This window comes from Eptesicus fuscus, chromosome 15 (genome assembly GCF_027574615.1).
Source record: "Eptesicus fuscus isolate TK198812 chromosome 15, DD_ASM_mEF_20220401, whole genome shotgun sequence".
Classification (NCBI taxonomy): domain Eukaryota; kingdom Metazoa; phylum Chordata; class Mammalia; order Chiroptera; family Vespertilionidae; genus Eptesicus; species Eptesicus fuscus.
This window is the reverse complement of record NC_072487.1, coordinates 71,741,066-71,766,179: the sequence shown is the minus strand read 5'-3', so window position 1 is coordinate 71,766,179 and position 25,114 is coordinate 71,741,066. Positions and strand designations below refer to the sequence as shown.

Below are 25,114 nucleotides of genomic sequence, written 5' to 3'. Positions count from 1 at the left end.
CACTATTTTGCAGAAGAGGGAACTGAGGAACAGAGAGGCCAAGTATTTACCCAGGATCACACATCTCCTAAGTGACAGAACCAGGATTTGCATCTAGGCAGTCTGACTCCAGAACTTATGCTCTTAACCATTATGCTATCATCCCCCTAATAAACGTCATCTTGAAAATAGGTTTCCCTATTGCTTTTTCTTTTTTTCATTGTACACAGAGTCTAATAACACATAGTTGAGCCCTAGGAAAATAGAAAAAAGGGCTTGTGTAGTCTGCAGACAAGTAAGTTATTCCTTGAGTGCTGAAGAAGATCATCTGTCCATTCCACGAACATTTCTTAGAGCGTGCAGCATGTCTGGTTCTATAGAGCAGTTCTGTATAGTCATTAGAAGATTCCTTTTTCTTTTTTTTTTTTAAGATGGGTGTTTTTAAAAATATATATATTTTTATTGATTTCAGAGAGGAAGGGAGAGGGAGAGAGAAACATCAATGATGAGAGAGAATCCTTGATCGGCTGCCTCCTGCACTCCCCCTACTGGGGATTGAGCCCGCAACCCGGGCATGTGCCCTTGACTGGAATCGAACCTGGGACCCTTCAGTCCGCAGGCCAATGCTTTATCCACTGAGCCAAACCAGCTAGGGCAGAAGATTCCTTTTTCACAAGTATAGGCACTGGCCTAGAGAAAGGATGCTGTAGTAGTGAGGACGTGGCCAGCAGGACTACTGTCATAGCGGATACTTGGTAAGTTATTGGTGTTAGTGCACAGAAAACTTCAACGGTAGCAGATGTGAAATGCGGATTGTGGACGTGCCAACAGCCGTGGTTCCTTTGTCACTCGTTAGGCCTACACAGTTCAGTACGGTAGGCCTATATGGCTGTTGAGCACTTGCAACGTGGCTAGCATGACTCAGGAACTGAAATTTTAATACTGTTAATGATAATTAATTTAAATTTGACTCATTATTGGAAAATGTTTCAGTATGTTTGGAGTGACTTGGGTTTGTGAATCTACATCTCCATCTGTAAATTTTGTGAAATTTAAATGCAGATTAAATGTTTCCAGTGAAAACTTCATGTCCAAAATGAGGTGTGCTCTGAGTATAAAGTACATGCAGATTTCAGGTTAGTACAAAAAATGAATGTAGCCCCAGCCGGTTTGGCTCAGTGGATAGAGCGTCGGCCTGCGGACTGAAGGGTTCCTGGGTTCGATTCCGGTCAAGGGCATGGTCCTAGGTTGCAGGCTCCTCCCCGGCCCCGGCCCTGGTCAGGGCTTGTGCAGGAGGCAACCAATTGATGTGTCTCTATCACATCAATATTTCTCTCTGTCTTACCCTCTCTCTTCCACTCTCTCAAAAATTCAATGGAAAAATATCCTCGGATGAGGATTAAAAAGAAAAAGAATGTAAAATTTCTCATTACTAATTTTTATATTGATTCCATGCTGAAATAATATTTTAGATATAATGGATTAAATAAAAGTGTTACTAAATTTATTTTTTCTAAATGACTACTGGAAAATTAAAAATTACATATATGGCTTGTATTGTTTTCAACAGCCTTTGTTTTACTGTTATTACTCCACTGCTAGACTCTGGAGTACCCTGACTCTGTTCCCTACCTCGAGTCTAATTTATTTACCATACTATACAAAGTCCATCTTGTAATTCTCATGCTTAAGATTTTTCTGTTTTACATTGCTTACTGAACATAATTCAGACTTGTAGCCTAATCCTAAAAAAAGAGACTGCCTTGATTTCACTTCTGCCTATCTTTCCAGCCACTGTTTATTTTTCAATATATTTTTTATTGATTTCAGAGAGGAAGGGAGATGGATAGAGATAGAAACATCAATGATGAGAGAGAATCATTGATCAGCTGCCTCCTGCATTCCCCCTATTGGGGATCAAGCCTGCAACCTGGGCATGTGCCCTTGACCGGAATCGAACCTGGGACCTTTCAGTTTGCAGGTCGACGTTCTACCCATTGAGCCAAACCAGCCAGAGCTCCAGCCACAGTTTAGTACTGTGGCCATGGAAAGTCTCAATAACAGACCTATTACTAGTAAGTGTCTAGTATTAAATGACAGCCTTCTGGTGAACCTTTGATGATGAATTAATTGCTGAATGTAACTCTATGTTCTCTTTGCCATTCCTGGAACTTATGTTTCCTCTTTGCTCTGCATTTTTTTTTATACTTTTTCTTTTTTTTTTTCTGTAATACTTCCTCCTTGTTTCTTGGCAAACTCCCTCCTTTAAGTCGTAGCTTAGATGTCTCATCCTCCATGCAGACTTTCCCCACCCTCACCTTCTCCTTCCTCTGCTCTATCTTGTTGCTCCCCTGATAGCCTTTACATATACCTAGATATAATAGTTTGGGTTGAATTTGAATGCAAGTTGTGAAATCATATGCAAGTTAAACCTTTCTGAGCCCTTATCTGTATAATAGAAATAATAATAGTTCAAACACTTACAGAGTTGTAAAATGCTTAGTATAGTGCCTGGCATATAGAAAATATCTAACAATAGCCCAACCGGTGTGGCTCAGTAGTTGAGTGTTGACCCATGAACCAAGAGGTCACTGGTTTGATACCTAGTCAGGGCACATGCCCAGGTTGCAGATTTGATCCCCAGTGTGGGGCATGCAGGAGGCAGCCGATCAATGATTCTCTCTCATCATTAATGTATCTATCTCTCCCTTCCTCTCTGAAATCAATAAAAATACATTGAAGAACAAAAAGATTAATTATAGAGAAAGGATATAATGACTGTAGCCAGAAATTTTTTACAGTTGTTACTATCAATTGCATGCTGTGGCCTTAAAAAATTCTCTATATCAAACGATATAAATTCCTGGTGAGCACTTCAAATGAATTAATTGCCAAATGTAGCCGTAAGTATCCCTTTGAGTTGGCCTGTTGTGTAGAGTTGTTGATTATTAAAATATGTATCCTGTTACATTTTGGAAAACAGTTGCCAAAAGTGTGATTTTTATTTTAGAATGGTTGCTGTTAAGTCATTCTTTTTGATAGACATAAGTTAGGGCTGAGTTATCTTTTGAGAACCTTCCTAGTTCAGGTCAAACTATAATACCGTTAAAAAAAAAACCAAACTAAAATAATTTGAGATAAGCAAGCATCTCATATCCTACTGTTACTGATTTTTTAAAATATATTTTTATTGTTGACAGTATTACAGATATCTCCCATTTTCACCCCTTCCCCCCTCCCCCCAGCCCTTACCCACCCCTCCAAGTCTTCACCCCCCTGTTGCCTGTGTCCATGGGCTATGTATATAAGTATACAAGTTCTTTGGTTTATCTCTTCTTGTCCCCCCAGCCCCACATCCAGGTATGTCAGTCTGTCCCAAGCCTCCCTGTTTCGGGTCTTATTTTGTTGGTCAATTAATTTTGTTCATTAGATTCCACAAATAAGTGAGATCATGTGATATTTGTATCTCTCAGTTTGGCTTATTTCACTTAGCATAATATTTTCCAGGTCCATCATGCTGTTCCAAAGGATAAGAGATCCCTCTTTTTTATAGCTGCATAGTATTCCACAGCTTTTTTATCCATTCATCTACAGATGGGCATTTGGGCTGTTTCCAAATCTTAGCTTTTGTAAATAACACTGCTATGAACATAGGCGTGCATATATTCTTTCTGATTGGTGTTTTGGGGTTTTTAGAATATTTTCCCAGAAGTGGGATCGCTGGGTCAAACGGAAGTTCCATTTTTAATTTTTTAAAAATATATATTTTTATTGATTTCAGAGAGAGGAAGGCAGAGGGAGAGATAAAAACATCCATGATGAGAGAGAATCATGGATCGGCTGCCTCTTGCATGCCCCACACTGGGGATTGAACCCACAACCCGGGCATGTGCCCTTGACCGGAATTGAACCCGGACCCTTCAGTTTGCAGGCTGACACTCTATCCACTGAGCCAAACTGGCTAGGGCCATTTTTAATTTTTTTGAGGAAACTCCATACTGTACCTTCCTAGGTACAATACATGCCCATTTCCCTCCAAGGACGTGCTATTGTGCTAGAACGCTGCTGGGAAGTGGAGTTACAGACCCCCTTTTTCTGTGGGTCCCAAAGACTCCTCCTTCCCAGATAAATCACCCCATTTTTTCTGCCCTCAACGGCACTATCTTCCATTCTTTCCTCAGCATAACCTCCTCAAGAAGTTAACATTTTCAGAAAACAAACACAAACCTCCCCCGAGGCAAGGGCTATCTTCTTGGGGATTGGGGAATACAGTGAGAATAAAACATCCATTGATGTCTTCATTAATAGCTTATTCTGCTACTTTTCCCCTCAGTAATTCTTTTAGTCCCTGTGGTGGTTTTAAAGATCTGTTTACAAAAATTTTTTTTTTTATTCTCCTTTCTTTAAAAGATGAAGCTTAATTCTCCTCCCCTTGAGTGTGGGCCGGACTTAGCGACTCACTTCTGATGAACAGAATACAGCAGAAGTGAGGAGGTCTAACTTCCCAGATCTCTGCCTTCTGGCTTGGGTATGCGCTTTCACTCTCTCTCCTGAATCGCCTGCTGGGGGGTGGAGAGGGAGGAGGCTATAGCTGCCATGGTGTGAGTCAGCCCCGGGGAGAGGGCAGCCAGTGGCCTTGTGAAGACACTCGGACAGCCTGTGGGGAGGGCCACATGGTAGGGAAGCGAGGCCGGCCAGCACGAGTGAGCTTGGAAGGGGATCCTACATTAATTGAGCCTGGAGCTGACTGCAGCCCTGGCCAAAGGCTTGACTTATAATTCTGGCTTCACAAGGGCTGAGTTATATGAGCCTGTGATTTATTATTATTATTGTTATTTTTTGAGAGTCTCCTTTCTTCTGGCACTGGTTCCATTATACCCAAAGGGCTCAATCTCTGGGTAAGCTTTTTCTCCTGGATAGGTGTCTGATGGCTGTGTGTGTGTGTGTGTGTGTGTGTGTGTGTGTGTGTGTGTTGGGGAAACAGCTATCTTTGTATTAAAGGCATTGAAGGACAATTACTTCCAGGCAGTGACGTGTGCCTGTCCTAGTAACTAAATCTCTATCTGCTCTTTATCTTCAGAGTCGTTGCTCTCTCCCTGGTCTTTTGTCCCACAGGTTAGAAGATAGTCCCCTGCTCATGTTCATTATTAAGGAAAGAGCCAAAAGGTAGTTGCCCAGTGAAGAGTCCGTTTTCCTCTCCCTGGGGCCTGTCACCAGGTTTTAAACTCCTTTCAACCCCTTCTTGGCTGTCTGGGAAGAATGGGCAAATCAGAGTCAAGCAAGAAGTGATGGTTAATTTCAGCTGGACTGGGCCACGGGATGCTCAGACATGTATTTGGTCAGACGTTATTTTGCATGTGTCTGAGGGTGTTTTGGGTGAGATTAATATTTCAGTCAGTAAAGCAGCTTGCCCTCCCCAGTGGGGGTGGGCCTCATCCCATCAGTTGAAGGCCTGAAAAGAACAAAAAGACTAAACCCCTCCTGTCTGATGGCTTGAGTTGGGGCATCCGTCTCTAAAGCCTTTGGGTTCGAGCTGAAACTTGGCTTGTCTTGGGTCTCAAGCCCACCTGCTGCCAGACTGGAACTTACACCATCAGCCCTCCTGGTTTTCAGGCTTCAGACTCGGGCTGGAACCCCACTATTGGCTCCGGTGGGTCTCCAGCTTATAGGTCTCGGCACTTCTCAGTCTCCATCATTGTGTGAGCCAATTCCTTACTTACACACACACACACACACACACACACACACACACACACACATACCCTGTTGCTTCTGTTTCTCAGTAGAACCTGACTAATATATAACCTACTCTTTTATGGCCGGTCTTTCACCCCTGCCTTCCCAAAGTGCTCTTAAACCTGTCATAGCTTCTGCATTGCCAGCTGTGGCTTTTCTTTGTGGGTGCAGACTGCCTTGGAATGGCCATCTTCCCCGCAGGCCGAGCGAAGGGAGAGGTGTTTGTGTTTTCACAAACTTGGCAGCTGTTTTGGAAACGTTTCACTCTGAGGCTAGACACCACTCTGTGTTCTGTTTGCAGCTGGGTTTCTTTCTTCCATCTTCTGTCCACACACTCCATGGGCCAGGAGAGAGTATATGCCTGTTTGGCAATATCTTGGGAGTTCTCTGGATGGGCCCAGGTTGAAGGTGCTCACACATGGTTCCCCAATGCCTGCAGAGTGGCAGTCAGAATTTTTATTTATTTTTAATTTTTTAAAAATATATTTTATTGATTTTTTACAGAGAGGAAGGGAGAGGGATAGAGAGCTAGAAACATCGGATGAGAGAGAAACATCGATCAGCCGCCCTCTGCACACCCCCCACTGGGGATGTGCCGAAACCAAGGTACATGCCCCTGACTGGAACCGAACCTGGGACCCTTCAGTCTGTAGGCCGACGCTCTATCCACTGAGCCAAACCGGTCAGGGTGAATTTTTATTTTTTTTTTTTAATTTTTTAATATATTTTTATTTCAGAGAGGAAAGAAGAAGGAGAGAGTGATAGAAACATCAGTGATGAGAATCATTGATCAGCTGCCTCCTGCACGCCCCCTACTTGGGGTTAAGCCCGAAACCAGGGCATGTGCCCTTAACTGGAATCGAACCCAGGACCTTTCAGTCTGCAGGCCGATGCTCTATCCATTGAGTCAAACTGGCTAGGGCAGCAGTCAGAACTTTTAAATGATTGTGATAATTTGCAACCTACGGAGTGACCACATGCAGATTTTTAGAGAGCCACTATCAAAAACAAAGATTTTAGATTTAGAATAGTTGCCATTAGCCTTCCTAAGAGTAGACAAGCAAGTCATTGATCTATTGAAGTAACTCCTGGCTGGTATAATAAAATTATAATCAACAAATAAGAGGACTCTTACTTTTATGTAAAATATGAATATGCATCTGTATTGTCTCAAGGCAATTTTAAATCATTTAGATATAGCTTAAAAAGAAGGGGGATGTTTTTAATAATTTATAAGAGAATTATAGAATCTGTGTTGGAAAAGATTAGTTATTGAGTCTAACCATAGGCATAGCAGAGGTCCTGTAACGTACCTGAAAAGGAAGTCCTTAAAAATTCCTGCCTCAAAGGTGAAGGGATTAAGAAAAACAAAACAAAGAAACCCAACCTCATATACACATACAACAGTATGGTGATTACCAGAGGGGAAGGGGCGTACTATAGGGGGGATACATGGTGATGGAAGAAGACTTGACTTGGGGTTGTGAACATACAATACAATATACAGATGATGTGTAGAATTGTACAGCTGAAACCTATATAATTTTTTTACCCAATGTCACCCAATAAATTCAATAAAAAAGAAAAATGTCCTGTCTCATTCTTTTCAAATATGGTTTACTCACATGTTTACCAATAACTGACATGTATTCCAAATTTCCTAAGAATTTTATCTAAATCCAACATCTCATGTAAATGCCCTTGTGACAAAATAGCAATAGCATTTTGTAGAAGTGTCAGTGGATTTGTGCTACTTTTGTCATTATTGATTTTTTTTCCCTCAATAACTAGATAATAAAATCACAATGGTTGTCATGTGGATATCCACAGACTTTTTGCTCTTTTTTTTTTTTATTGCTTGAAGTATTACAAATAGTAGTACATATGTCTCCTTTTTCCCCCCTTGACCTCCCCCCAGCCTCCCCTACCCCCCAGCATATGCCTTCACCTGCGACTTTTTACTCTTAAAAAGAGACTTTTATACTTGAAAACGTTGGAAACCAGTGGACTCGCTATCGCTGGAGTCATTTCTAGCTCTAATATGTGGAAAAAGGACGTAGGCTTAAGGATGGAGTCTTTGTACAAGAATGTGTTTAAAGAGCATGTAGCATGGCCTGCTGGTGAAATCCCTAGAGCTTTGGCTGGTTTCTAGTCACTCCTTTTCTTTCTTTTTATCCCTGCCTGCCCCAGGGGTTTGACTCATCTTTATTCTAACATCCATTACGTAATCTGTTGTCTGTGCCCATAAACCCTCCCCTGAAACAGGGTGCAGGTGCCTCAGCTTTCTCCTTACCTTGTTAACCTGAAGGTGTTCCATGCTTTTTCATTTTTAAGGGTTTTTACTGCCAGAAACAATAGGGAATTGAGTGAATACAAATTTATGCATTCCAGAATTTAGAGGTTTACTAAAAATAAGAGGTTTTCCTAACCTTCCCTGAAAGGTAAATGAGAAAAGCTCAGTTTGTTAGAATAAAGGCAATAAGCTGATATAAAAAGTTTTCTCCAACTCAAAATTTTTTACTTTTTAGTGAGAGATTACTCACTTTCTGTATTTTATCACTCTTTTATTCTGGAAAGTACCTGTCTTTTCTTCTCTTTTTCTCTGTCTTTTGGCCCTGAAGACAATTACGTGAAGGCCATTGGCTTTATTTTAATCACAAGGGAGGAGGAACTCCAGGTTATTGTTTTCCAGTCTCTTTACTTGTTGCTTTTGCAGGAAATGTCTACTTAATACAAACCAATAAACACTATTGACAAAAAGTTAACATTGATGTATTTTGGCACAGAACCACTCCATTGGTGTGATAGATTGTATTTCCCAAAGATGTCTGCAACAGCATCTTTCATTCCCCGTGCTGTCCTTCCAATGTGACCTTGACACTCCTCCCATTTAGTGGTGAGGTCTGTGTCTCATCTCTTCACCACAGGCCTTTGTAACTGTTGCCACCAACAGGGCATGGCTTAAGCGACACTATGTGACTTCTGGAGCTAGGTCACAGAAATGCCATGTACTCCCACCTTCCTCTCTTGGCACACTTGCCATCAGGCAGAGCTGTGAGGGGCTCAAGAGAGAGGCCTGTGTGAACGAGAATCTGAAGCACCTGGCCCTCCGCCCCAGCTGAGCTCCCAGCTGATATCCAGCATCAGCCTGCCAGCCATGCAAGTCAGCATCCTCCAAGTGGATCTTAATCCTCCAGATCCCCAGGATGCTGCCCCACGGGGGGCCCATGTTGAGCAGGGAACTGCCCCTGCCAAGCCCTACCCAGATCGAAGGTTCACAAGAGATTGTTATTTTAAGCTACTAAGTTGCACAACAGAAGATAACTGACTTGGTATTCCATTTTGCCAGAGTTTGGAGTAGAGACCGCACTATATATTAAACTGCCTCCACTGTAAGAACAAGATGTACTAGTAATTCTACCTCCAGGAGCGCTGTTAGTCTCACAAGAGAAGAAAAACAGATTCTGTGTCCACTTTCTTTGTAGATTTTTATGCCAATGACTGTCATTTTACATATTGATTAAATTAGGGCTTAAGGGTTCATTTAAGAGCTGAAGACCAGAATGACCTCTTTGGAAGAAGGATTAGGGAGAAGGTGATGGAGAAATCTCAAAACCAGGGGTGGGCTGGTGCTGGTTCTTGGACTTCTTGATAATGACTGACATTTACTGATGGATTAATCAGTAATGTCTCATGTATTACCTTTTGTCACTAGTTTATTTTTCTAACAAGCCCTTTAAATGTATTGGTGAATACTTTACATGCAATATAATGTGTAGCTCTTACGTGTTCACTATGTGTTTTAATCAGTTCTTAATCGTTTGTGTTTCTGTGGGTCACCAAGTAGAGTAGTAAATGACAATGGAAGGAGAAGACCAAAGCAGGATACTAGTAACTTAATTCCCTGGGTGCTGGTGCCTTTTAGCAGATCAGGTTTATATCTGTTCTTCATTTGGAGACCGATGGTATTATTCCCATTTACAAATAGAGAAACTGAAGTTCAGGAAAGTCACGTAGCACAGCTAGGAAGTGGCACATTCAAGACAAGACACAATTTTTGTCTGGCTCTATAAAGTTTTTGCTACAGACTAAAATAGTAATATTGGAGATAATTTCCTATCAGGCTTTATTAAAGTCCCGTCCATAACATGAAAACAGTGCTTGATGTGGATGTCTTCTGGTTTCAAATGCTTCAAACGTCCTCATGTTTTTGAATCCATTATTTTCTATTTCACCCATTTTTGTAATTGAGATAGTGTCATTTTATCAGATAATCCTCTCCAATGGTTCAGGTAATTAGATAAAAGTCGTTGTTTTGGATAACCTGGTACATTTTCACTTTGAAGTAAAGACCATTAAGAATGAAAAGAATTCTGTTTCTAGACAGTTCATGTTCTTACAAGTCTCACAGATACAAGATTTAAAGGCAGAAATTCCCGGACACAGACAACTGTGGTGATCGCAGGGGGTGGGGAGAGGTGGAGGAGGGTTTAGTGGGGATAATCGGTGATGGACGGACACTTGACTTGGGGTGGTGAACACACAATACAGTGTACAGATCATGTGTTGTAGAATGGTGCACCTGCAACATGTATAATTTTGTTCACCAGTGTCACCCCAATAAATTTAAAAAAAGAGAAAAAGGCATGTGTCTTGACTGGGAATTAAACTGTGACCTCTTGGTTCTTAGATGGCCGCTCAACCACTGAGCCACGCCGGCTGTGCGGTCAGCTGTTTTTCTAAGATGACAAATAATCTGTTCAAAGCCATCCATCTAATCATGAATAAGCACATCAATCATGTGCTTTTCAAACTATGTCAAACCACCATAATATATACGTTTAAATTTGTATACTCTTTTATCCTCCCTAGTAGATTATAAACCAGCAGGCAGTTTCTATCTCTGATTAAACTTAGTATTAGCGAGACTTAGAGCCAAATAGGCACATGAATTAAATTAAAGCATGCTGGGAGTTAGTATTGAGACTTTAAAACAGTGATGGGCAACCTTTTGAGCTTGGTGTGTCAAACTTCGCCAAAAAACTGAGCATAACTAAGGTAGTGTGTCACTTTGAGGAAAAAATGTTTCATCCTCAGGAGCAGCAAATGTTTCATCCTCGGCATGCGGCCGCCTCAGCGGCCATGTGTCATCAGAAATGGCTACGCGTGTCAGCGTGTCATAGGTTCGCCATCACTGCTTTAAAAGAAGAGACCTTGACTTAAGTAATTGTTTCAGTACTTAAGTCGGGTTCTGTCAGTCTCTAAAATGTATGTTTTGCCTCTTTGGTAGTGGGTTAGTGTTTGTTTTGAATAGAAAGGTGCGACTGGTGAATTGAAAGTATAGTTCTTAAACTTTGGAAGTACCATTTTCTAGGTTTCACTCAGTTCTATTTTTATAAAACCTTGTCAAATGGATATCTGTCTACAATTCTAGGGCAACCGAAAGAAAAATAACTAGTTCAGAATATGATTTACCAAAACCATTTAAAAAAATTTATTGATTTCAGAGGAAGAGAGAGGGAGAGAGAGATAGAAACATCAATAATGAGAGAGAATCATTGATCAGCTGATTCCTGCATGTCCCTACTGGGGATTGAGCCTGCAACCCGAGCATGTGCCCCAACTGGGAATCAACCATGACCTCCTGGTTCATAGGCCGATGCTCAACCACTGAGCCACACCACTGGGTCCAAAACCATTCTTTATTTCTATTCAGGAGGGATTGTAACTTGAATTCTGTTACAGGGGAAGTTTAGTGAATATGTAACATTTCGGTACCATTAAATGTGTCCATCTGGTTAGAGTAGACAGTTTCAGCCTCACATGTTAGGGAAGAATGTGAGTTTGAGTGGAAAGGGTTCAATTAAAGGTCTATTTCTATAAAGTATGTCGTCTTTTGCCAAAAGAAATATTACCTAGCAGCCGTTTACATGTGCCAAGAGAGGCCAGAGAAGTCTTGTAGTAGAAATTGTACAGGAGAGCTGTCAAAGCAGATCCCTGAGGATGTCAGGCAGGAAATAAAGCTCATGATGCTAAAAAATGTTACTGGATGGCTAGGCCATTGAAAATGAATCTTCCAGTGCATGTAAATATTCTATTTAAATCCGCACCTGAGGATATGTTTATTAACTTGAGAGAGAGAGAGAGAGAGAGAGAGAGAGAGAGAGAGAGAGAGAGAGAGAGAAACATCGATTGGTTGCCTCACATACACATCCCAACTGGGGATGGGACCTGCAACCTAGATATGTGCCCTGACCAGGAATTGAACCCTCAGTGAGGGACATTCCAACTCACTGAGCCACACCACACACCGGCTTATATTTCTTTAATCATGCTTTTGTGTTGAGTAGACAGAATTACTTGTACTTCTGTAATTTAAACTTTAAAAAATTTAAGCAAGCCCTGGCTGGTGTGGCTCAGTGGTAGAGCATTGGCTAGCACACCAAAGGGTCACAGGTTCGATTCCTGATTAAGGGCACATACCTGAGATGCAGGTTCCTTCTCTGGCCCTGGGCAGGGAGTGTGGGGGAGGCAACCAATAGATGTGTTTCTCCTCACATCGATGTTTCTCTCTCTTTTTCCCTCCCACTTTCTTCTGCTCTCTCTGAAAGAAAAAGCAATGGAAAAAATATCCTTGGGTGAGGATTAAAAAAAATTTTTTTAATCAAAATATAAGAAATTTTCTAAGATCTTACTGAATAAATATGAATGTATTTATAGTTTCTTCCAAAGTGTTTATATTCTGAGATTAAGGTCTGGAACTATATTAGGAGATGAGCTTTAAGTTCTTGGGGATGAAACAGTAAATAATTTCCTTCTCTGTGGCAAAAATGGAAATACAGAAAGTGTAAATAAGCAATTGTGTCCAAGTATTTATCTGTGGTTCTCTTTATTTTTACAGTACAGCATTTTCCATTTCTGCTGTACACGTTAAGAGATACTGTACAGAATTGTAGGAATTTTGAACCTGAAGCCCTTCTAAAGGCTATTTGGATTCCTTTCTATATGGGGAAATGAGGCAGGTCTGGTTGAAATACAATTTCTCCAGTGCCATTAAGGGAATCGGAACATTTTAACACCTGGGGGAATAGAACCTGTCCCTTAATTACTGTTGAATTAGTGAGTTATTTGAAATCTTAAATGGGGCCTTGGTTTTCTCACCACCAGGTGGCTTCTAACAGTTGGTATGTCAACTTTTAAATATTTTATTGATTTTTTACAGAGAGGAAGAGAGAGGGATAGAGAGTTAGAAACATCGATGAGAGAGAAACATCGATCAGCTGCCTCTTGCACACCCCCTACTGGGGATGTGCCCGCAACCATGGTACATGCCCTTGACTGGAATCGAACCTGGGACCCTTGAGTCCGCAGGCCGACGCTCTATCCACTGAGCCAAACCGGTTTCGGCGGTATGTCAACTTTTAATTCACTGCCAGCAAATGTAAAAACTGGTAAGCCCCCCTTTGAGGGTCACTGTTGTTCAGGCAACAAAACAGTGCTGCCACTTTAAATGAAATAAGAATAGCTTTAGGGTCTCAGAATTGAGAGAAGTTTGTGATGGAATTATTTAAGCCTAATGAGCTGCTTCTACATTGGTGTCTCCTCTTTGCCCTCTGAGTGCTCCTTGAAGTTCACAGTTGTGTTTTAGACTAAGGTGATAAAACTTTAAAAGGAATAGAGAGCCCTGTTGTTTCAGTTATAGGCAGTCCTTGTAACTGGTGTATGCTGAAATCTTAAAATCAGTCTGGTTCACTCTGGGTCAGAGGATGTTGCTATTAATGATTTTAAAAATGCATACAATTCATGATAGCATTGACGATTTTGATTTAAATTTGAAGACAGTATGTTTAAAATAGGTATTTTGTGCTTGTAACCAGTTTTTACTTGTAACCAGTTGTTACTTAAAACAATGATTATAAAATTAGAATTTGACAAAATAAAACCTTGTCTCTTTAATTCCAATTCATTGTCAAATCATTCACTAAACAAATAGGAGAAAGAACTGTTTTGGCAACGAATGTCCCTACTCGTTATTGCTTAGATAGAAGTGGATGCTTTCTTTTGGGAAACAGCATGGATTACTTTCAGAAAGGTATTTGATGATTTTGCCTGATTGGGTCAGGTCATTATTTTCATCTTATCCTTGACATTTCCTATGATGAATACTCATTTCAGGAAATGGTCAAGCCATGACCTGGGTTTTTAGAATTGTACCAACACTATTATAATTTCATACAAACATTTCTCTAGCTTTATCAACTTTCATTTATTGCTAGTTTGTGCTAGATTTTAATGTGATGTTAGAGGTCAAAATTTAAGAAATTATCTACTCTGCGATTTCCTTACATCATTATAAAAAGGTTGAACTTAATTTTACAGTATGATTTGACCCAGGGATTATGTTATTTGAAGTCATGCTAAAGCCCTCCTAACTTTGTGAACATGTATGCTCAAATGGTTAATTTGGGAAAGTATTTGACTTAAGGCCAGTGAAACTTTTGTGTTAGCTCTAGCCAGTAACTTCTTCAAGATTAATTATCTTAAAGTGATTTTATCTTTCTGCTGTAACAGTGCAAATAATTTTTTAAAGTTAAGTGCACTGACAAATCTTTTTATTTTGCCGAATTTGTTAATTTTTTGTTTTGTTTGTTTTTTCCTGTAATGTGTTGAACGCCGGCAAAGATCATCTGATTGGCAGAATTAGACTGAAATCTTTTGGTGGGGGTTGGGGGTGGTGATGAGGGGGTGGGGGGGAGGGGGATTGTGAAGTATTTGGATTCTAAAACCTAGAGCCTAGGCAGGCGTCCTCAAACTACGGCCCGCGGGCCACATGCGGGTGTTTTTGCCGTTTTGTTTTTTTACTTCAAAATAAGATATGTGCAGTGTGCATAGGAATTTGTTCATAGTTTTTTTTAAACTATAGTCCGGCCCTCCAACAGTCTGAGGGACAGTGAACTGGCCCCCTGTTTAAAAAGTTTGAGGACCCGCCGAAACCGGTTTGGCTCAGTGGATAGAGCGTTGTTCTGCGGACTGAAGGGTCCCAGGTTCGATTCCGGTCAAGGGCATGTACATTGGTTGCGGGCACATCCCCGGTGGGGGGTGTGCAAGAGGCAGCTGGTCGATGTTTCTCTCTCATCGATGTTTCTAGCTCTCTGTCCCTCTCCTTTCCTCTCTGTAAAAATTCAATAAAATATATTTTAAAAAAAAAAGTTTGAGGACCCCTGGCTAGAGGAAGTGATGGCAAGGGTAGAAGTAATCACCTCAAAATGCTACTGAGTTCAGTTGCAGTCATGGCTCTTCTCCAGTAAGATCTGGAATTGACTAGGAACTCCTTTGTCATTTTTCCAGTTACTTCTGCCAGATGGGGTATCATAGGAAGAATGTGATGTCAGCTCCTTTATACTTTGGACTAGAATGATTTTGTTCTCTGGTCAGCTTGAAGAGTCCTATTGAGTCCCTCTCCAGTGACTGGCTTGATTTTTTCTTTAGTTTTTAAGTATCCATTTCTACTTCCAATAATCCTGCTAGGAAACATATTGCCAACTGTATGCGAAGGTGTAGCTATATGGAGTATAGAATTAGTTATGCTTCCTTCCTTTGGCTTGTAATCTAAATTTAGTAGGCAAGAATCTCCTTTCCCAGATGTCATTAAAAATAGAAGATACCCATCTGTCTGGCATGGTTTCCGTACAATTCCGCCTGTAGGCTTGGCGATGAACTAGATAACGCTGACTTTCTTTTAGCCCTAGGATTCTTAGAAAAATAATGCTTTCTTCCTATAGAAGCCAAGAGTGTACAGTGTACGTTGTTGACCTTAAGAGATCCTGTGAAAATCAGGGAAACCCTGAGAACTGAATTTTGAGGAGAAATGTAAAAGGTAACATGAAATAATATCACTTGATTAAGAAAATTGACCTTAAAGTAAAATTTAGTTCCTGTCCTATATTTATCATTTGTTAGCTATGTGAGAAAGTTTACTTGACTTGTCTGATATTGTAAACTTATTTATACAGCTGGAATAGTAGGGCTTACTTCAGATGGTTGTTGAAGAGTAAATTAAATGAGGTAGTATTTATAAACTTTTCTTCACTGCCTGGCATGTAGAAGGCATTCTTTTGGTTATTACTATTATTGTGTATGTTAATATTGCTACCTTTTTATTCAAAAATTCTGCCACCTTGCTGTTAAAGAACCTTAATCTGGAGCTCAGGATATAATATGGGGTCAGAGATACAGAGAATTTCTAGGGGTTTTTGGAGCCATGCAACTCATTTAGGAGAGGACTGAAAATCATCCCTAACGGATGACTTGTGTTTAGCGGATGCAGAAGAAACAGAGAATGGCCAGAGAAAGCCATCAGAAGAGAATTAGGAGACCAGTGTCATGGAAATCAAAAGTTGGGTTGCTTACCAGGTCAAATGTTTTCTTCAGAAGTTAATTTTTTAAAAAGTATATATATACTAGAGGCTGGGTGCTCGGATTCTGCACACTGAAAGGGAATGAATTAGAAGGTGGCCTGTGGGGCGGGACTGGGCAGGATGGGCTGGACATGCCCTGGAGCTAACCTCCTGTGGTCCCTCCCCAGCCGGAGGCACCTGGGGCGGCTCCAGGGCTCGAAGGGCATCTGTGGAGTGAGCAGGGTTCCTCCAGCAGGTGGGGTCCCTCAGCCTGGACTGCGGGGATTGGGCTCCCTCCTCTGTGGTTCCAGGGTGCGGCACCCAAGAACCGCCGCTGCCAAGTCACTGCAGCTCGGCAGCTCCTGCGTTGAGCATCTGCCCCCTGGTGGTCAGTGCATGTCATACCTACCAGCCGGTCGGACGGTTGGATGGTTGCTTAGCTTTTTATATATATAGATAATTTTTTTTTCATTTCACAGATTGCCTTACATGAGGTGAGGAAAAGTGAAGGTCACGAGTATAAGATGGATCCTTATGAAGATTTAGTTGTATAGAGAAGGAGAGAGAGGAGAAAGGTTTGGATTTGTTTAGGAAAAGAAAACAATGAGCATGTTTGGAACCCGAGAGAGAAATTAAATATCCTGGCCAGAGGATAACTGATGGGCAGGTCACTATGTGCAGGTGGAGGCTGAGAGGAGCAGCTGTTCTTTGGTAGAAGGAAGAAGACGAATTGAAGTAGGAGCACAACATGAGGAAATTCATGTTTAATGGCCTCTATTTAAGGGGGGAAATGGCGAGTGAACTTCTTGAGATAACAGCAGATCAGTGTTCCTCATCTGAGGGTGGTGTTGCCTCTCGGGAGACATTTGGCAATGTCTGGAGATGTTTTTGATTGTCACAGTTGGGGAATGTGCTAGTGGCATCTCGTGTGTAGAGGGCAGGGATGCTGTTGATCTTCCTACAGTCACTGTACAGGACAGTCTCCACATCAAACAATGATCTGGGTCCAAGTGCTAAGAGCACATATATCTAGGGTAAGGGTGTCTTTTGAAAAAATCTGTGATTTTGCCAATTGAGAAGAAATGGGAACAGGAGTGAGAGTTTTGATATTGTAGATTGGTTAAGGGATAAGAGCATGTAACACAAACCCAGGAATTATCTCACATCTGCTAACATAACAACAAAACTCTCAGATCTCCTGCTTCAGCCTGGGTAATTGCTTTTGGCATAACAGCTATTACCTCAGACAGACTGAAAGTTTAATAACTAGATGGGAGATTTCCCTATGTGGTGCACAAATAGGAAAAACACCACCATAGAAGTTATCTCCCACATCTGTCCTCCTCCCTTCCTTAATTTACCAGCAGTGCAACTGTACCTCACTGCCATGCCTCATTTTAGCATTTTTAAATTGTAATGCGCCAATTATTAGCTTTCCTAATTTTTTGATATTTAACATTGAACAGCTCTAAATGAGTTTAAAGCAATCTTGTTATGCATAAGAGTTTGTCTTTTAAAGGCTTCTGTTTGATTTTGTGTACTCATTTTGTGCAAAATAAATGTTATACTGCTTTATTAAATCTCTTTCATGCTTGCAATTCAGATTTAGCACCCAATAAGAGGTCATTTTTAATTTTTATTTTTTTTAGTTATGTTCTCAATATGTTCATATTCTTAAATACTGTTAGTATTGAAAATTTCCATTACTTGTTGACTATTATTTTAAGTCTTTGAGATTCATGAAATATCCTTAAACTCTTCTTCTTTGAATTGTAGGTTTATTTCAGGTAACATACTCTTCTGAAATATCCGGAATATATTTTACCAATAACCGAAGGATATTACTTGGAAATGCAAACTTCACCTAAGAGGTAGAGAGAATTACAATACACAGACAATTCGTACAATTCTTTCTTTTCTCTCTGCCTCCTTAAATCACAAGTTTCTTAGGAATCTCGAATGTCCTGATTTTTTCATATGTCTCTAAGTGTCTTTTTATATTTTAGCATTAACATATTGATGGTTATGTATACATATAAAATAACATTAATCTTTTTCAGGCCTTTGAATTTCTTCAGGAGTTTAAAGAACCAGAATAAAGAAGATATAATTTGCCCTAACTGGTTTAGCTCAGTGGATAGAGCATCAGCCTGTGGACTGAAAGGTCCCAGGTTCGATTCCTTTCAAGGGCATGTACCTTGGTTGCATTCCCAGTAGGAGGTGTGCAGGAGGCAGCTGACCAATGTTTCTCTCTCATCGATGTTTCTAACTCTCTATCCCTCTCCCTTCCTCTCTGTAAAAAATCAATAAAATATATATTTTTTAAAAAGATATAATTTATCTGGTTTTAATAAATTCTGCATTGATTCAGCAGAACTACAGGGATGAACCCACGAAATTTTCCTCCTTTTAAAAAATTCCTTCTGCCTAGCTGGAGTGGCTCTGTTGGTTGAGCATCGTCCTGTGCACCAAAGGGTTGCTGGTTCAATCCCTGGTCAGGGCACATGCCTGAGTTGTGGCTTTGATAACCAATCAATGCCTGCCCCTCTCTCTCTCTCTTTCCATCCATGCTGTTGCAAATGGTAGGAGTTCCTTCCTTTTTACAGCAGCATAGTATTCCATTGTGTAGATGTACCACAGTTTTTTAATCCACTCATCTGCTTATGGGCACTTAGGCTGTTTCCAAATCTTAGCTATTGTAAATTGTGCTGCTAGGAACATAGGGGTGCATATATCCTTTCTGATTGGTGTTTCTGATTTCTTGGGATATATTCCTAGGAGTGGGATCACGGGGTCAAATGGGAGTTCCATTTTTAGTTTTTTGAGGAAACTCCATACTGTTCTCCACAGTGGCTGCACCAGTCTGCATTCCCACCAGCAGTGCACGAGGGTTCCTTTTTCTCTGCATCCTCGCCAACACTTGTCGTTTGTTGATTTGTTGATGATAGCCATTCTGACAGGTGTGAGATGTTACCTCATTGTCGTTTTGATTTGCATCTCGGATGATTAGTGACTTTGAGCATGTTTTCATATGTCTCTTGGCCTTCCTTCTGTCTTCTTTCGAAAAGTATCTATTTAGGTCCTTTACCCATTTTTTGATTGGATTGTTTATCTTCCTTTTGTTAAGTTGTATGAGTTCCCTGTAAATGTTGGAGATTAAACCCTTATCGGTGATAACATTGGCAAATATGTTCTCCCATGCAGTGGGCTTTCTTGTTGTTTTGTGGATGGTTTCTTTTGCTGTGCAGAGCTTTTTATTTTGATGTAGTCCCATTTGTTTATTTTCTCTTTAGTTTCCATTGCCCTAGTAGCTGTATCAGTGAAGATAATGCTTCGGCATATGTCTGATTTTGCTGCCTGTGGATTCCTCTAATATTTTTATGGTTTCCCGTCTTACGTTTAAGTCCTTTATCCATTTTGAGTTTATTTTTGTGTATGGTGTAAGTTGGTTGTCTAGTTTCATTTTTTTGCATGTATCTGTCCAATTTTCTCAACACCATTTATTGAAGAGACTGTCTTGACTCCATTGTATGTTTTTACCTCTTTTGTGTTCTTGTGCCAGTACCAGGCAGTTTTGAGAACAGTGGCTTTGTAATACAGCTTGATATCTGGTATTGAGATCCCTCCTACTTTGTTCTTTTTTCTCAGGATTGCTGCAGCTATTCGGGGTCTTTTTTTTATTCCAGATGAATTTTTGGAGAATTCGTTCTAGGTCTGTGAAATATGCTGTTGGTATTTTAATGGGGAGTGCATTGAATCTATAGATTGCTTTGGGTAGTATGGACATTTTAATGATGTTGATTCTACCAATCCATGAACACGGTATGTTCTTCCATCTGTTTATGTCTTTCTCTATCTCTTTTTTCAGCGTCCTGTAGTTTTTTGAGTACAGGTCTTTTACCTCTTTAGTTAAGTTTATTCCTAGGTATCTTAATTTTTTTGGTGCGATGGAAATGGGATTGCTTTTTTAATCTCTCTTTCTGTAAGTTCACTGCCTGTGTTTTTTCAGTGAACCATAGAACAGTTGCCATCAGCTGAAAGTGAGGATGGGGCAGAGATGGGGGATGTTTGAGGAGAGCGATGTTTGAGGAGAGCGGAGAAGGTGTGAAACAGTGCTCTAGGAAGGTAAAGAGTGAAGGAATGAAGGGAATGTGGTGGGAGTGCCCATTCTGAGGTCCTGAATTGAAAATGAGCCCATTCAGTATGATTGCGTTTCTTCAGCCATGGTTAGCTGCTGAGATGCAAGCTCAGAGTAGGTAGAAGATTGGATTTAATCAAAGTAATAAGTAAAACTCATTGTTCGATTTGCAGGCTGTTTTCAAGAGGTTGATGATGTGAATGGCATTTAGAATTTCAGCTTTTAAATTATATGCAGTTTTGGAAGGCTATACTTAGTGAGTGACAGGTAATTTTAAAAAAAGAAAGGAAAAAGGCATGGCATTGTTTCAGGAAAGGTTCTTGGTTGAGCATTACAGGCCCTAATTCCAGCCAATTTAAGCAGAAAAGGAATTTATTGGAAGGTTGTCAAGTACCTCACAGCACTGATCCGGTTCTGAAAACAGGCAGGAACCGAGGGAATTCAGAGATCTGGAATTACTGCCAAGGTCACACCACTGGACACCTTGGTTTAAGGATGTTTGTTTTGAGGGTGCTGATGTGGTCTGAGTACTTGTGTTCCCCCAAAACTAAGGTGACCAGATTTTAACATTGGTAAAGCGGGACACCATTGACCGGGGGCGGGGGGTGTTCTTGATTAAAAATTTGGTCTATATGGAGTAACAAAAATTTTCATAGAACGCAAAAATGGTATTGTAATATATTTTTTAAATTTCAACATAAGTACAATTTACAAATATAATAAATAAAAAATATGTATAGTATTATTTTATTCTTTGGCATATTTCTCATTTGAGTGAATTTTTTTTAGTAGATTGCTGTCGTTGTTTAAAAGGTCATGAATTTGCCGTAACGTAAGTCGTAAGTGTCACTTTCAAGGCCGGCGCTAGACTTTTTGCCGCCACTATAAAGTATAAATAATACGAGTACTGTCTGCTAAATTCAAGAAAATTTATGTATTTATGAAATAAGTAAATAAATTACTTACCTAAATTATCTGAATAGCTGATTTGTAATGACATCACTTGTTTAACTAGCTTACTAGCACGCAGTACGATGTGTATCGTCTGAGAGACAGTTACAAAATGTTTTCGCTGTTGCCAATCCCAAAAAATGCCGTTGTTCATTAAGTCCAAACAATGGTGGTCGAATTCTAACAACTGATCAACAATGCGAACTTTGATAAGCAGTTCTCGATAATCAGTTCTCAACAATTATTTGTTATTATTAAAGTTTAACATTATAAAATTAACAGAAATAATATAAAACTCATATCCTGGCTAAATAGCCACATGGCTGCCGAAAACCGTATATTCCCTTCCCGTTCTCCCACCGTTCCCTAGCTTGTCGTGCATTCTTTCCAAAAATCGGGACTTTTTAAAATGCCGCGGGACGCGGGACAAATTGTTAAAAAATCGGGACTGTCCCGCCAAAAGCGGGACGTTGGTCACCTTACCCAAAACTCATGTTGAAATTCTACCCCCCACAGGTAATTGGTGGGGCCTTTGGGAGGTGCTCAAGTCATGAGGGCGGGACTTCATGGGATCAATGCCTTAGAAACAGCTCCAGAGGCGCCTGGCAGGTGTGGCTCAGTTGGTTGAGCGTCGTCCTGTGCACTGAAAGGTAGTCACTGGTTGGAATCCCAGTCAGGGCACATGTCCGGGAATGCGGGCTTGATCCCTGGTTGGGGTGCATACAGGAGGCAGCAGATCGATGTTTCTCTCTTCTGTCAATGCTTCTCTCCCTCTCCCTTTCTCAAATCAATTAAAAACATTTAAAAAAAAAGTTCCTGAGACATCCTTGAGCCCCTTTCTAGTATGTGAGGATACAGCGAGAACTGTGCAGCTAGAAGAGAGCCTTACCCCACCAGGCCGGCACCCTGATCTCAGGCCTCCAGCCTCCAGAGCTGTGAGAAATAAATTCCTGTTGTCTATAAGCCATCCAGTCTGTGGTATTTTGTTATAGCAGCAAGAATAGACAGACAGATGCTGCCATTTCTTTTTTTTCCTTTTTTAAGATTTTTAAAACCTTTTTTAAAAGGCTCCATGATAGATGATACTGATTGAGATTAGGATGGTGACAGTGGAGATATAAAGAAATGGACAGATTCATGAATAGCTCATTAGGCTGCTACTAAAATTCATGTCTTGGGAAAAATGGTTTTTCTTTTTTTTTTCCTCCTCCTCCTCCTTTTTCTCTTCCTCCCCCTCTTATTCTCTTCTTTTCCTCCTTTTTTCTCCCCTTGAAATACAGACCTTTCTAGAGGCCTTGATACAATCTTATCTTGCACAGGGCAGGATAAGATTCTGCAGTGTTCATATTGTTCATTAGAAATATATTTTTAAGCTCCTACTGTGTACAGCAAGCATGTCAAACTCGCCGGCCGCGGGTTTGACATGCTTGGTGTACAGTATAGTGCCGAAGGGGGTTGCTGGTTGTAGTCATTCTAGAATTGAGTTCAAGTCTAGACACTCAGAAATGATTTCTTTATTCCCGGGCACTACATGACTGCTGAGCAGGCTGACCCACCCTTTCCTAGGTATGGGTCACTGAGACCGCGTGAACTCACTTTCATCTAAGATTCCCCCCCTCCCCCAGGACTGATTAGTTCCTTAGTTAAGTCTTTTTACATATCAGTTATTTGAAATAGGCCAAATGCATATCCATTATTTTAAAAAACAATGAGAAAGAAAACTAATTTTTAAAAAGTTCTCTTAAGGCTGATTTTCAAATGGAATTTATTAGAAATGGTTAAAATAATTCTTAAAAATATAGACTCCCAGCTCTCCTGAGTCTTAAAAGAGAGGTAGAACCCATAGATTTAAGCATTGGGATGAGAGACCAGACAATCCTATTGTGGGATTGTAAACTGGTGTGGCTACTATGAGAAATAGTATGGAGATTCCTCAAAAAATTAAAATTGTACACTTGAAACTAACACAATATTGTATGTCAACTGTAATTTAAAAATAAAAAAGAATAAATTAAAAACAGAACTACTATATGACCCAGCAATCCCACTTCTGGGTATTTATCCAAAGAAATCGAAAGACTAATTCAAAAAGATTTATGCACCCCTATGTTCATTGCATCATTATTTACAAAAGACAAAATATGGAAGCCACCTAGGTGTCCCTCAGTAGATAAATGGATAAAGAAGACATGACACCTATGTTTTCCATTTGTAGGATTATTTTTCTGAATGGATTTGTAGAAGGGAACAAATAGATAACTAGGTTAAAAAGATAAACATTTTTTCATTCTGAACCATGTAAAGGAGTACCTGGAATGTGATAGTCCTTCAAATAATATTTATTGGATGAAAGACTATTCTAAAACTCTCTTTCCAAGTGGATGTAACAATTTTCATTCCCCCCGATAATACGAGATTATCTGGTCTCCCACACCATCGTACATTTAAACTATCTGATGGTTTGCATGTAATCAGAAGAATTCTCCATCTTGGAAAAAAAAGTGTTATCAGATGGTATAGCTAAGGTCTGTTTCTCTTTTTATTTTCACCTTCTTGGGTAATGGACATGTGTTTTCTTGCAGGACTGAATTTGCTCTTCAAGAAATCATGACCTCAGGAGGTGCTGAAGATGACATCCCACAGGGAGAGAGGAAAACAGTCACTGATTTTTGTTATCTTCTGGATAAATCGAAGCAGCTGTTCAATGGGTTAAGGTTAGTGGACTGCTGATACCTTACATTTTCCTCTAGTTCTGTGTATTTTCCCCCATGGCTGAAGTATGGTACCTTTCTGAAAGTTACGGATAGAATGTTGCATAAATACCTGTACTAGAAGTGATCATGCTTTTTTTCTTTGACACTGTTTCTTCATTCTCAGATGAAAAAACAATAGGAAAAGAGGGTAACTTAGTATTGTACTCGAGTTAAGGAGAGCTGTTGTTCCATGGGTTTATATACATTAGTCCACATTATGCCCGATTTACATCTGATCTTACATATTGGGGTATGGAGGGCTAAGGAGCCTACAAATGCATAATGCAGGTGAATGTGGGCCTCTCTCCCGTTGCAGTCTTTGTACACTTGTTTATTTGCTTGTTTCTTTTATTCTTTCTTTTTCTTTGGATAAAATACCATTGACTGCAGTAATGACAGAGTGTCTTAGACAGCGTTATTTTTACTTTAGCTGTGCAAGCCCTGACCAGACTGGCAGCAGAAGCTATATGCACTTTTGTCCACATGTGTCTTTGTTGATGTGTTCCTGTGTGTAGTGGGTAAATAATTTTGTACCGTTGTGTTCTATTTAAATCTCACAGCCCTGCTTTTTCTTCTCCTCTCCCTCCAATTTAGAGAGCTATAGTTCATACACTAAAAATTCACCCATTCAGAGTTTACAATTATACTAGAGGAGGCCCGGTACACAAAATTCATACACTTGGAGTGGGGCGGGGCGGGGGGGAGTCCCTCAGCCTGGACTGCACCCTCTCGCAGTCCAGGAGCCCTCAGGGGATGTCCGGCTGATGGCTTAGGCCCTCTCCCCATAGACCACACTTCTCTCAAACAAAAGTGTAGCCCATAGGGAGAGGGCCTAAGCCATCAGTCGAACTTCCTTAGTGCTGCTGCGGAGGCAGGAGAGGCTCCCACCACCACTGCTGCGCTCGCCAGCCATGACCCTGGTTTCTGGCTGAGTGTCGCTCCCCCTGTGGGAGCACACTGACCACCAGGGGACAGCTCCTGCATTGAGCATCTGCCCCCTGTTGGTCAGTGTGTTTCATAGCAACCGGTTGTTCTGCTGTTTGGTCAATTTGCATATTAGTCTTTTATTATATAGGATGGTTTATTATACTTAGTATTGTGCAACTATCACCATAATCTAATTTTAGAACATTAATCACCCCAAAAGAAACCCCATACCC

The 25,114-nt window shown here is 40.5% G+C and overlaps 1 protein-coding gene across 4 annotated transcripts in view; it reads left to right on the top strand.

The window, feature by feature from the left end:
• Nucleotides 1–25,114, top strand: part of SCAI (suppressor of cancer cell invasion) — a 67,213-nt gene that overhangs the window by 1,329 nt on the left and 40,770 nt on the right. For 2 of the 4 annotated variants that reach the window (XM_028130808.2, XM_008155287.3), the window contains exon 3: nt 23,784–23,915. In XM_028130808.2, coding sequence (XP_027986609.1) covers nt 23,784–23,915 — 132 coding nt within the window. Of the gene's footprint in view, nt 1–15,497; nt 15,593–17,888; nt 17,984–23,783; nt 23,916–25,114 lie in introns of all 4 variants that reach the window. The other 2 variants (XM_054727400.1, XM_054727401.1) reach the window with 2 other exon arrangements.